The 13,890-nt window shown below is 43.3% G+C and overlaps 1 protein-coding gene across 1 annotated transcript; it reads left to right on the top strand.

Moving 5' to 3' along the window:
* Positions 1–613: 613 nt before the first annotated feature.
* Positions 614–9,028, top strand: LOC119165810 (uncharacterized). The gene is made up of 4 exons (XM_037417850.2): positions 614–962; positions 4,426–4,602; positions 5,722–5,916; positions 8,677–9,028. The coding sequence occupies exons 1-4, from the start codon at positions 824–826 to the stop codon at positions 8,862–8,864; spliced, it is 699 nt and encodes a 232-aa protein (XP_037273747.2). The 5' UTR covers positions 614–823; the 3' UTR covers positions 8,865–9,028.
* The last annotated feature ends 4,862 nt before the right edge of the window (positions 9,029–13,890 follow it).

A 13,890-nucleotide genomic window follows, 5' to 3' on the forward strand; every position in this document is an offset into this window, starting at 1 on the left:
CTATAACGAACACTGGTGGCGGTGGGGACGTTAGCGGGCAACTACGTGCACACGATCATTGTTGTGATCTCATTAGAGGTTTTGCTGTAAATTGATATCATTAAAGAAAGTTCAGTTCCTACATCTTCATTTGCCAAAGAAAATATCTCAAAAGTTCTACAGCAGCAGGAAAAAATGATTAAGTTTGTTACGTCTGAAAAACAAACTAATTCAAGGATCGAGTAGCTATGCCTTCATGCATAAAGAATATTTAGAAATTGTTGTACCAGTCGTAAATTCAAAATCAACTGCTCACAAAACTTAAATACAGTGCGGGTACTACACGCTGACCCATTCAACTATTTTTAGTAACAAAATATGCATGGGTGAAACAAAATATTGAGAACGTTATAAGTCTGTGAGTAGTTCTGCGTTGCACTACTGATAAATGAAGAGCGGAAAGCATGTATTGGCGATTGTGCTAAAATGTCACCGTGCACCTGCAGAGACACGCGCAAGCCCTGTATGAATTTCTGAGACGGACATTATATTGGCCAAGTTTCCTTAAACTGCCCACGCGATGGGCTTTGTTCAAACCGACCACTTGTTCTAAAAGTTTATGGGCAGCAAAACATGTGCACCCGCTGTCTTTCTTCATAAAAGAATGCCGTTGGACTCAGCATGGCACATTTCCTGTACATCATATGATTGTGACGCAAAAATTGCTAACTCAACGAAATCCAAGATGTACATAGTACACGTGCTTAGGTGAGCACCGTGTGAGAACTTCATGAATTGAACGTGCTTCAAAGGATTGTTTAATCCTGTGAAGTAGGAAGCCGACATGTCCGCTTTTATCTCTCCTTGGGCATGGTCCTTTGATGAGATGGGTCATGCGCTACTATTACAGATTGCTTTATTTGCTTGTGTCCCCCCTTTCCAATTTGCGAGGCTTATTCGAAGAGGCTCGAATGCAAACGCAAGTGAGTATTTTTTAAGTGTATTTAACGATGCAGTCTTTATATTTAACGAGTGTGTTTAATTCTCGGCGATATAGTACAACCACCTGCGCACAGCAGCCTAGCAGAAGAAATGAAAGACGCTCCTTTCATTGTGTTTCCTTAGCCCCACACTCCCATGTGTCATATATTTTGTTAATCTATTTCTACACTGATATCCACGGGTTACCTAATTCTGTTTTGTCACGTCCTTATTCTTGCAACCTAGTCCAATGGCGCGCTCCTTTTTTTACACATAAAATAAAAAAGGCCTATTACCTGCGTTCTTGGGTGACCAATGTCATCGGAGACGTAGTCTTCTGTCCGCCGAAAGAGAATATAACGTTTATTTGGGATTCAGTGCCTGGATATTGTGAGTAGGCGATGAGTTAGGTTTGGGCACCATGTGGCACTAATTTCAAGAATTTGAGTTTTTTTATAGAACGCAGAGCCATTGCGAGGTGGCAGCACCGTGCATGTTTTAGTGAAGCGTAGGAGACACCCACTTTTTCGTCCATAGCGTGTCATTGTCAAGATAGCGTAATAAGCACTGAGGTCTTTAAAATTTCGTACCTATTATTTTAGAAGTGAAGCAATACACCACATAAATCCCACGTATTGATGTGTTTCATAAACATGCTTATACTTGCTTTTTGATTGACAATGTTCACACGTATGAACGCAACAAGCAGGTCAAGATGACTGCGCGCTTAGAAGGTGCCTGAACTTTCACCGAGTGGCTGAATTGTGTTACTGACAGACCAACAAACAAACAGGCAGACCAGAATATTTTCGCTGAAATATCTCAAGAAAGGTTATCGTCTATGAAAAAGCAATGTTCCTGAGTTCATGACCTTGCTTTGCAAAGAAGCCATTAAAAGTTATTTGTGTTTGTGATTATTACAAAATGCACCTACCTGTATGCCATATTTCTTAGTTTGCTGTTTTATATGCTCGTCTTAACCCTTTCCCCCGTGTGTGAGATAAATTAAATCAAAAATCTCTGTTAAACATATCCCTAATCACTTTTTAACAATCGTCGCATGCCTTACAAATCAAATATCAAGAAGGAACTGCTCTAACGCACCTAAATTTATTTTGAAGACTGAAGGCTTCGAGACAATACAGGCCTGACAGATGAGAAATGCGAGCGCTTACAGCCGCGGGGCAAGACAAAGCTGGCACGCTTGCTCATGTCCACTCTATAGAGAAAGTGATGAGAGAAAGTCATGAAATCGTTATCCGGTGTGCCAATTTTTTCTGCAATAATACCAAGCCATTGACGTGCCTTAATGTGTTTAGGCGGTGAGACGTCTGCTCCATCAAACATACTTGTTTAGAATAAAAACACTTGCGCCCACAAATGTCATCAAATCCAACGTTCGCAGTATTTGAGTACCAGCGCATATGAGCTAAAAAATCGTGACTGCACTGCCAACCAACAGTGTTTGCACAACGTACAACAAGTGTAATAATAATACTGTATTGGAGATTTGCCATCTAAGAGCCACGATATCATATTGAGAGATATCATAGCGGAGGAGTCTCTCAGAACTTCAGCAACCTGTGATTCTTAAACGTGCACATAAAACTGAGCACACGCCTCGAACGAAAATGTAGCTGCTCTGGCCCGGATTCGATCCCGTGAGCTGTGGGTCAACAGGCAAGCACCACAAAAACTAGATAATTTTGAAGAGAGTGCAGCACATGTCGAAGCTAAGGATAACGCATTGCAGCACCACCTACCATGATACGGCGTAGTGTTGAAGCTATCGGCTACGGCCTCCGTGAATAACTCCACGAAGGCTCTGGTGCGGGAGCTAATCTCTGAAGCCATGGCCGATAGTCTCAAAAACACACTGCGTGACGGTAGGTGGCGCAGCAATGCAGTTTTACGTAAAGGCCTTAAATATTGAGGAAATACCGAAACTCTCTTCCATAATCTGTCGAAGGTGTTGAACTCTCCTCTCCCGTGTGTCCAAACATTATCTATATCCTCTGCCGTGTGGGTGCCAGCCCTATAACCCAGCTCCCACAACTTTCATACCAAGATTGTTATTTCACGCTGATAACACGCGCGATGCTTCTGGCGGCCCTAGAGGCTGGAGGGGAGGATACGCGGCGTGGCCGCTCCGTGAAAAGAATGGTGGTACTTTCCTAAAAATATCCAGAAACTTTATTTAGTTCTACGCGTTTCCGTCATGATCTAAAGCTTTTTCTACTGTTCATGCTCAAATCTCTTATAGTTGCGACCAACAATTGCTTGTGTTTACCATGTTACGTCTTGCTTTACATCACTGCTCTGTGACACAGGAGGACGCTAGGCTTAGGCAGTACAATTGCCGTTCAACTGACAGAAATACATTTGTGTTGTTGCTTCTTTTCTATTCTACTATATGAAGAGAAACACCTATTACCTTTGGTTATGTATACCATAGGTTACGTTAGAATCTATCACATCATGCGTAACGAGGCTTCCGTGTGAGCACCTCTTTGGTCGTCGTTCAGTGTTCTAAATGCGATGCCTTTCTCAGTAAACTGTAGGTACTTGGAGCATGAGCATCTATCTATCTATCTATCTATCTATCTATCTATCTATCTATCTATCTATCTATCTATCTATCTATCTATCTATCTATCTATCTATCTATCTATCTATCTATCTATCTATCTATCTATCTATCTATCTATCTATCTATCTATCTATCTATCTATCTATCTATCTATCTATCTATCTATCTATCTATCTATCTATTCGCTCATGTCTGGGTGCTCTCGTGATTACCTTCTTGAGTGGGTGTAGACCAAAATTAGCATGGAAGGGTAAGAAGGCTTGGCAAATATGTATGGCTGGTCATGGTATGAATAACGTCGAAATTCCTTCCCGTACGTAGTGACATCTTTTCCTCGAGACATGTGTAATACATACCCGTATAACACGGTCCACGTTGTACGACGGTTACGCTACAGGTGACTGACAGTTCATTTCTACCCAAGATAGGCGAGAAGAAACATCCGTTTATGAAATGCGATGGTATTAAGAAAACTCACATCAACGAGGTTGACCACACGAATTGGAAGAATAAATACTAGGGTAGCAGCAGGAGAAAAACCACAGAATTCTGCGTGGCAAGCAAGGATTCTACCTCTGATCAATACCAGGTTTCGAAACTGCTTTTGAAAAAGATATTATTCAGGCTAGTGAAACGTAAGCTGTGCTTGCAGTTTTGGCCACCTTAGCGATCGAACATTACACATTTTTCGTTTTGTACAGGTCTAACGTCGAATAAAGGTCGGTTGTATACTTAAGTGCCATTCAGTGAAGGCGATTTACGTAGCACAAGCCAGGGCTAGTATTATTGCAAGCACCTAGCTCGTAGTGCCATTCAAAAACAGGTATTCCAGAAAAAAATATCTCTGGTTTTTTCGACCACTGATCTACATGCAGTTGAAGAAGTATTCCACCCAAGATGTTTAGTGGAACCGACCGTGGAGCTCTGTGATACTATTCTCATGAGCTGGAGCTACAACAAGGAAAGCAAAAAATGCGAGAATGGATTTGTCTGCTCCACTTGCAAGAACAGATTTGATAGCGAAGACGAGTGCTCAAGTAATTGTCCCATGAGTAAGTATGCTATGTATGGTTTAGCAGCAATACTGACAGCTGTTATGGTGTAACTAGAAGTTTTAACCACACTCTTTTTTGCCTTTTGTTATGCCAAAAGTTCAGTGCCAGCAAATTCGAAGCTTCTTTATACGGCCTATGGAAGCCTTCAAATAGAGCACTTGAGTGAAGGACATTTTCAGTTTAGCTTATATCCTTAAACCGACACAAATGATAAACACTAGCTTAGTTTAGATTGGCAAACTGCAGCCTGAGAGCTCTAATGCCATGTTTCACTATTCTAACTTCATTTATATTGAATAAAATTCACGCTGATGTAAATTCTTTTTTAATTTTCATGGTGAATTTTTTACGCTTGACGTCAAAAAAGTTTCTTTTATTTTCGTGACATGGATCGGCGAAAGTTCCTGAAACTTCATACGCTAGGACCATGGCACCCGTAAATGACAATGTCTTCAATTTTACCAATTAGAAGCTAAGTAGGATTCAGAATTTATTACATCACAGTGTTTGTTGTTGAAATATCGAATAAATCTACCCCCCGCGCCCCTGCGCCATGTTCTGATGGTTGTGCATTGTTTTCTTTTTCGCTAGTACGAGTCTGTGAAGCACTGTTCCCGCTCTTCCACGTTCGATATTTAGAGATGCATGCAGACTGGACGATTACCACGTAGATACATTAGCGTCCGGCCAATATACCATAACAAGATGCAATTTGGCACCTGTTTTATTAGTTTTCATATCATGCGACCGCTGGAGTATGTGTACCGAACGTATTACCTGTTTAAAATGCCTAAAGCAAGGATAGCCAGAGAAGTGATACATTGATTAGCAACACAATACAAATTCTCCTCATGCCTCATATTAATAACGAACATTGCTCAACAGCTCGGTTTTAAGGCAAGGCAGTGACTATTCTGTATGATGATATTCTGTGTTTTCAATTGTGAATGCTCCCGAAGTATTTTAACAGTAACATGCATAATAATGCTAAAACACTGCTTGAATATTTCGCTGATTCGCGGCTTTTTGGGGTACAGAACCTTCTTGATATGTTGCGTTTTTGGAAGATAAACGATGATTTTTTAAACGTTCTCCTCTTTTGCCTGAATTTTGCAGAACGAGTGAAAAGGCCAAAGTGGAAGAACAGGAACTGCAGGTTCTGGCTCATAAATGGTGCAGCCTGTCAAAAAACATGGCTGAAATTTGTGAAGCGCTTGATTCATAAGATGCGCCGATTGCTTTATTACACAGGGTGTGAGTTAGATGCGAAAAAGTTATTCGTGTACGACTTTCACACAAGGAGATGCCGCGGTAAGTAATACTGTTTATAAAGTTTTATTACGAATTCTTTTGTTTTGCACAATTTCATATAAAAACACTTTAATTCATTCCACATCCAGCTAAGTTTTCCGTAATACTTATTTGTTGCGTTCTAAATTTGTAGGTGCAGGGTGAACCGTCGTAATAGGACAGTTGTTCGTTATAAAAATACAGTTTTACCAACGTCAAAATTGGAAATGCGCAGCACCTGTGTTTCCACAGGCACCTGTCAATACTATAGGTTGCGGCTGAAAGCTCCGCAGACAGTGTCGCAGACAACGTCCATCACAGACACATAACCTTTCCTTAGCTAGGAGAAGCCTCATCCACATAGCTTTTCATTAGCCAGGAAAAACCTTATCCGATTTCCATTCGAAGAAATACGCGTGGCGATGTCTCTCGAGAGCGAGTACGTGCTAGCTCTACCTTCTCTCGAGCGAACGCGCCCCCTAGTTTGTCACACGTTTTACCATGACGGGCTCCGACTGCGACGATATCAAATGCGGACAGCCTGACCGCATAAGCTGCTGCACGCTTTAAGGTTGCATAGCTCCAAGTAATAAGCAAGGCTAGAAAAACAGTACATCTGATCGGCACCTAGCCGTTCTTGCTAATTTTTGTGAGGTATTCTTGGCGTTGCTATGATTTATGATGTGATGATGCTTTGCTCATTTTGTGCGTGGCCTTACCGAGTCATTTCTAGGTTTATCCCAGGTATAGTCGCGCCTGGCTCAGCTGAGGTGCTCATTATTTCCTTAGTCTATAGGCTTGACAAAGGTCTCACTCACCAACGCCTCCTAGAAAAACTATGCCTAAAACGTCGCTCTGTTTTCAATTGGGGGCCTCCTGCCAGCACGCAATCTCGGAGGCCATGCCTCCTGCCTTGTGTTGCGACCGGCCGCCGCATGACAACGCTCGCCTCCGTACCGCTCAGTCAGGTAACATCATGGCTGCTCGGAGGCAACTGTGAGAGCATTGCTGTGTTCGCAGGAGGCACCGTTGAAGACGCTCGCCTTCGTACCAAAGGATGAGGGTGAAATCAGAGGGTAGGGAGCCCGTTCGCGGCTCACGTTCCAGGCATGAATTTTTTAGGAGGCATTGCACTCAGACGCCTAGGTGTTGGGTTTTAGCTCTTGCCGAAGCCATCTATGGCAAATTGTGGCTCGGCTTAGTTCAACCAAGCACCATGGGTGATTCATTGATTATCAATTAGCTATCGTTAACCTATTTATGAGGCATTGAAATGTAGTGGCCACGCATGTCGCACTGCCCTATACTCAATCAAGCACTTCCGAAAATCAAATTTCTTTTCATAGGTTATTTTTTAGCCATATAGTTGATATCAGTTAACTATTATTTGGTTATTACAAGACTTTCGCAATGCTTCGGAGGCATTAGGTGACTAACATTTATTTCTGGCAAACTGCCTTAAAGAAAAAAATAATATATAGAAATTATATCATTCTCGCTTTTTCAAAGAAAGAATCGTGCCCATTACGCATTGTAAGGGGCCACACGTCCGTAAGATGCCCAGCTGCACACTATAATAATGTTCCTGATAATAATGATAAATTTTGCCTCAGTGCTGCGTTGTGGGTGGGCCTCTAAAGTTACCACGAATTACGCTTTGATTACGGGTTGACTCCTCCTGCGATGCTACACTCCTGTTATCACAGGTGTTAAGGAAACTTCGCCCACTGCATGATATTCACGTATTGCTTTTTATGTAGCATTTTAAAGCAATGACGTGGCTACGAGGTAGATCATCGGCTTGACATGATTGATATGTGGGGTTGAACGTCCCGAAACCACCGAATGATTATGAGAGACGCTGTAGTGAAGGAATCTGGAAGTTTCGACCACCTGGAGTTTTTCAACGCGCACCCAACTGTGAGCACACGGGCCTACAGCATTTTCGCCTCCATCGAAAATGCAGCCGCTGCAGCCGAGTACCTTAGCCACTAAACCACCGTGGCGGGGCACATCTGCTTGCCATGTGAACTTCTAGTGTATCATTCTCATTTGAAGTAAACATTTTTATTTTATATATATTTTTCTATTTCTAACTTTTCTGTATGTAGAACTATTCTCAGAGTTAAAGACGCTGCAGCTGACACCATTGCTTACAGCAATACCGACAATTTTAGGGGAAGCGAGTTAATAAACGCTCAATATAAAGTTAATATATACATATTTGGTCACAATGAGACTGTCACTGCACTGAATTAGGTAATGTATATATTGTTTAAATAGTTGACTGGCTAAAACATTTCGTCTAGTGAACCACGAGTTTATCGACACTTGCCTGTCTCGTTCATGAAACAGTTAACGAGCCACTTATCCCGCTTGCTGATGAGATAAATTATGTAGAAGGGCCAGCGTAGGGGCTAGGTGATTGTACATGGTTGACACTCGTGACGCAATCAATCACACACAAAAAAAGACACATGGAGGCACAGGTAGTACACACACGAGAGTAAATTGTTTATTGTCCGAATAGATTAAATTTGAACAAACATAATTTTTATATTCGTCGAAAGTAGGAATTGGGCATTAAGAGCCAAATTAAGAAGCGAGTGTTATAAGAAGAACTTAAGGATGTTAGTCGCTACTTCGCGTATGATTAAACTGAAAAAAGGAGTTCAAAAAAGGCACCGTTGCTTATCCAATTCACTCTTACAAGTTAACACAAACGCTTGAGTTTTTTTAGAGCCATTGATATCGTTTACATGAAAACGATTATTTCTGCAGTTGCGAAAAAGCACCAATCTGAACCGAGCAACGACACATGGCCGAAAAAGGAGAAGCCCCGAGGGGAGTCTTCAAAAGCAAGACAAAGACTTCGAGAGATATTAGCAAACAACACACTGCCTCCTGGATACTCGTGGCCTACGGCAGACTTCGTTATGCATGGGAACGAATTTGGTGGAGCTCAATGATGTACCCCCATTTTTTGAGAGCCTGGGCATGCCGTTATGTCTCCTGGTCCTTATTTTTCAAAAGTTTTCAATACAAGGACATAGAGTGCTGTTGCCTAGTCAATAAGCTGTGCGCTCAACGCTGTATCTTAAAGAGAAAATAAACTTCTTTGACTACATCGCTACCAAGCGCACAACGGCTGCCTAAATTTCTGCCGTCATAGAAATATTTTTCATGTAAGCAATACTGAAGTAGATTCATGAAACACTCTTTGAACAAACTGCGTTGTGTGGGAATGCTAATTTACAATGTACGAGCTAATTACAATGTACGAGCTAATTTACAATGTTGCGCCAGTTTGTATTCCTTTCTTTGTCCTTGTTCGCCTGCGCATACAGTTTCAGGATGGAGCTGACACCGGATGCAGAAATTTTTCATTCAGTTCCCGCAAGACACCGCTGTCGCTGACGACGGATGACGCTACTTGCAAATGCTACTGAATCCTGGGCATGTGCACTGAGGCACTTCACGGTCGCTGCCATGAGCCGCCTTATGAAACGTGACACTACACAGCTTCCTTAGTAACCCTACAGCCAGATGTCTCAAGTGCAAACTTCTTCGTCTCTCAGCAAAGAAACAGATAATCAAAGCATCAGAGAACCCGGCTTTGCCGAAATCATTCGAAAGGTCGTAACAAGGGATCTGAAAAGCATTCCACTTTCTGCATTTCAGAAAGGCTTCAGTGATTTAGAGAGTCACGCGATACACTGATTTGATACAGAAGGGAAAAGTACTGCGAAACTACAAAGTTGGTTTGCTTAAATTGTCATTTATTGTTTTTAATTCAGTCCTAGTAGTTTTCTGAAAATAAAGTTCATTATAATCATTTTCTGTGTTTTCAGAGAACCGCCACTTCAACGTGTTTTCATTTACGAAATAACTGTCGTGCTTTCATCAAAGTACTGTAATTAGGCCAAATATTAGTTTTGTACCCATGGTACAAGGAATATATTGCATTTCGTTTTACCGCAGTTAGTGATGTTACGCCATGACGCGTAAGCCCCATGCGGGTATAAAGGGCAACAGTTATTGTGGCGTAAGAAGATGCCGATTCCACTACCTCATCAAGCTTAAACCTCTTTGTTCCTTGTACAACCGTTATAATGAGTAAGCATCTTCCCACTACTCATATGATGAATGCACTTTGTTTAAATTAGAGAAATAAAAAGGCCTAAATAAAAGGAAAAGACGGAGAGGTTAACCTAGAAGAACTGGTTTGCTACCCTGTGCAGAGGTGGAGAAATAATGGTGGGAAAGAGGATAGAGGTAGAGAAATATAAAATAAATTGTAAAAAAATTCACAAACACACACATGCACAGCGTTCCAATCACAGCCTGTTTGGACAGGCCGGTTAAACGTAAGAAGCGCAGGAGCACCTTGACAGCCTTCTTCTGTGGCATAAAGTCCCGTCGGTAGCGCAAGATTTTTTAGATGCGGAGCATCTAATACTCGAGGCTTGTAGTGCGGCGCCGTCCGCAAGCTTCCTCCTCCTTCTTCCACTATCTGTGCATCCCTTCCTCCTCTACACACCGCGCGCGCTTCACTCCTCCACCATCTCTGGACCCTTCCTCCTCTACACACCGCGTGCGCTTCTCCTCTTCACGAACATTCGCTAGCTGTATAATGTAGCGCGCATGCGCCGTCACGCTTCGAGAACATCGGCAGCTGACGCGCGCGCATGCGCCGTCGCGCTTCGAGAACATCGGCAGCTGACGCGCGCGCATGCGCCGTTGCGCTTCTCCCCCTTCTCGAACATTCGACAGCTGACAGTGCATGCACCGTCGCGCTGTATATATACTCAAGGTCAGCGCTCGCTCGCTCAGTTGCCGCTCGTCGGTTGGTTTGTACGGCGCGTCGACGTCCAAGGTCGCGGTGAAATGAATTCCAACGAATCCACAAACACAATGATCGACGTCCCCTCGACCAGCGCCGCCCTTTCGCATACGTGTGTACGTGTTCACTCATTTAACACCCCCTCTATATATACTCAAGGTCGGCGCTCGCTTGCTCAGTTGCCGCTCGTAGGTTGGTTTGTACGGCGCGTCGACGTCCAAGGTCGCGGTGAAGTGAACTCCAACGAATCCACAAACACAATGATCGACGTCCCTTCGACCAGCGCCGCCCTTTGGCATACGTGTGTACGTGTTCACTGATTTAACACCCCCTCCTACAGCCACGTTAACCAATTTAGCCATCGACCCAAGTAAGTCGCAATTTAACACCCCATTTCACAACCACGTTAACCAATTTAGCCATCGACCCAAGTAAGTCGCACTTTAACACCCCGTTAACCAATTATATGCTCTGCATCCTCCTCAGTGTTCCCCCGAGGGAAGCTGCGGGCAATTTTTTTTCTTTCGAAAGAGTCTGGTTGCCCAGTTCGTGTAGTGCATTGCAGAGTGACTGTCTCAGCAATCAGTAGTGTGGGCATTCACACACTATGCACGAAGTTGTTTCGTCACCACCGCAATGGTCGCATGCTGAAGTGTCGGCCATTCCTATGCGGAACACGTACGCTTTGGTAAATGTGTCACCCAACTATACATTGTACAGCTTTGTGGCGTCTCGTCGGTGAAGTTCTGGAGGAGTTCGAAGTATTCTGAGTTAAAGAATTCGAATGTTGTTCCAAAGTATGAAGGCTGACAACAAGCGCAGGCATCAAGGGTGCAAACCAATGCGGTTAGTGCTCTGTCGTTGATTGATTGATTGATTGATTGATTGATATTTGGAGTTTAACGTCCCAAGACCACCATATAATTATGAGAGACGCCATAGTGGAGGGCTCCGAAAATTTCGACCACCTGGGGTTCTTTAACGTGCACCCAAATCTCAACACACGGGCCTACAACATTTCCGCTCCATCGGAAATGCAGCCGCCGCAGCCGGGATTCAAGCCCGCGACTTGCGGGTCAGCAGCCGAGTACCTTAGCCACTATACTATCGCGACTGGTTATGCTCTGTCGTATTTTCATGTCATTTCGACTCAAATATTTGCTAAGCAAGTGCGGAAGATCAATTATAAATTCCGCCTATTTTTCTAGGTGAGCATAGTACAGCTACTCGGTTACGTCAACTTCTTCGGGCGAATAATTGAAGTCTGAAGCAGGAAGAAGACAGCTATACGCTATTGTGTCCTCGGGGGCTCAGCTGCTGACCTTCCGCATTCTAGCTACTGATCGATCGAGGCGGACAAGCACTGCCAACTAACTAACTTTGCTTCGTGAATAAAGGTGGTAGTGTGGGTTCTTTTTATTGGTATTTTGTTTTGTATACTTCATATAGAGAGACGATATCCGGTGTAGACGAAATTATAAAAATTCAATTGGCTTTGATGTCACTATTTGCCAAACAATGAATCACATCCCTTAATGGGTTGCCGCACAATGCAGGCGGTGACTGATGACTACGCCTCACAAGCCGCGAGGTCTGCGCTAAACGCGTCGCAGTGACAGGCAAAGCTGGCAGAGTGGCCTTTCAGAACCTTTTTACCACTCTTTGGATAACTGCTCTAAGCACAGCTGCGATGCACCCCCTACCCCATATATAATAACTGTTGCGTGGTATGGAGGCATTTACTACGACATCCTGCGTCATTCTTCGGAGAAGCGTGGTACCTGCAACGCTCATGCAAATAATTTCTTTGCGATCTTTTTGATGCTGTGTCTGACGAAGATGAAGAGTTATGCCTGAAGCTTTCGTAATGAATTGGAGCCATAATCGGCTCACTTTTTTATTTCTTTGCCTTTTTTTCACAAATTCCATAGCCTCACGCCTCGCGGCCAATCCCCCATGGTTGATTGTGACAATCTTTTGGGAGTCATCATCATTATCATTGACCCGCTCGCTATGCATTTAGCATTGTGTGAGACCTGGTGGTTCCGAGCAGTGCGCGAACTCTTATATCAGCACGGTTATTTGTTGTTGAAATATATTACAGTTATTACTGATGGCCTAGGCCTTTTTAGTTTTTCGTAAGCTTTACACAAGCAGCTTCACACCAATAAATGAACACTGGCAACTCTCGCACCATTCAGGGTATAGTTACTTATTCGCAAACCACCTGCAGAAATGTATCGAAAGAAATGAGGACAGCCTTCCCAAATCATATCCTGTCTACCCCCCTCCCATGATTCATCTGGCATCAAAGCCCGCAAGGTTATCGTGGCGATGAACCAATAATGAGCTCTGCAAGAAGCGTGGCAGTTACGCATACCAGACGAACGCCACAAACTCGGGCGTTCGTTTTTTTTGGGGGGGGGGGGGGGGGGGGTCTGAGCACATCGCACAATCGTACGCTTTTCAGGCGCCTTCGTTTTCTCAGGGAAAAGGGATGAGTTATTGTTGCGACATTCGAAAATAATAACAATGATGCCGAAACATGAATCACTTGCCAAAGGTATTTGTACATAATAATAACAGTATATACTGCATAATACCAGGTTTGAGTTTTTTTGAGTTTTTTTCTTTTTTTTCCTATATCGCTGTCTCCATTTTCGAAGGCCTTTTTCTCACCTATCCTCTCCATATGGCGAAAATATGCTACCTAATTACACTAGTTTTCAATAAAGAGTTTTCTACTCTTTTTTTTCTCTTTACATGAAGCATCTAGGTGCGCCAGTGACACCTACAAACGCAAAAATTGTCGGATGGGGGACCTTGAAGTTTCGCCTTTAGGAGTTGAACGCAATAGCAAAATTCGACCCCTAGTGCGCCCTTCAATCGCTAAGTGCATACGTATTATTATTTTTGTTAGAAACACGCACACACAAACACACACACAAACGCGCACACGCACAAGCGCGACGTATCTATGGTAATGCAGTGACTGTGCAGTGTGGCCACTTCCCTCTTCTATAACGGTGCTCTGCTGTAGTCGAGACACGTTTTTCACAGTGTCTCACAAAAGGCACACACACACACACACACACACACACACACACACACACACACACACACACACACACACACACACACACACACACACA

This window comes from Rhipicephalus microplus, chromosome 8 (genome assembly GCF_043290135.1).
Source record: "Rhipicephalus microplus isolate Deutch F79 chromosome 8, USDA_Rmic, whole genome shotgun sequence".
In the NCBI taxonomy this organism is placed as follows: Eukaryota; Metazoa; Arthropoda; class Arachnida; order Ixodida; family Ixodidae; genus Rhipicephalus; species Rhipicephalus microplus.

Coding starts and splice junctions, on each gene's coding strand:
- LOC119165810 (XM_037417850.2), top strand. CDS start 824: ATGTCCGCTTTTATCTCTCCTTGGGCATGGTCCTTTGATGAGATGGGT. Junction 963..4,425: donor AGGCTCGAATGCAAACGCAA/GTGAGTATTTTT, acceptor ATCTACATGCAG/TTGAAGAAGTATTCCACCCA. Junction 5,917..8,676: donor TCACACAAGGAGATGCCGCG/GTAAGTAATACT, acceptor TTATTTCTGCAG/TTGCGAAAAAGCACCAATCT.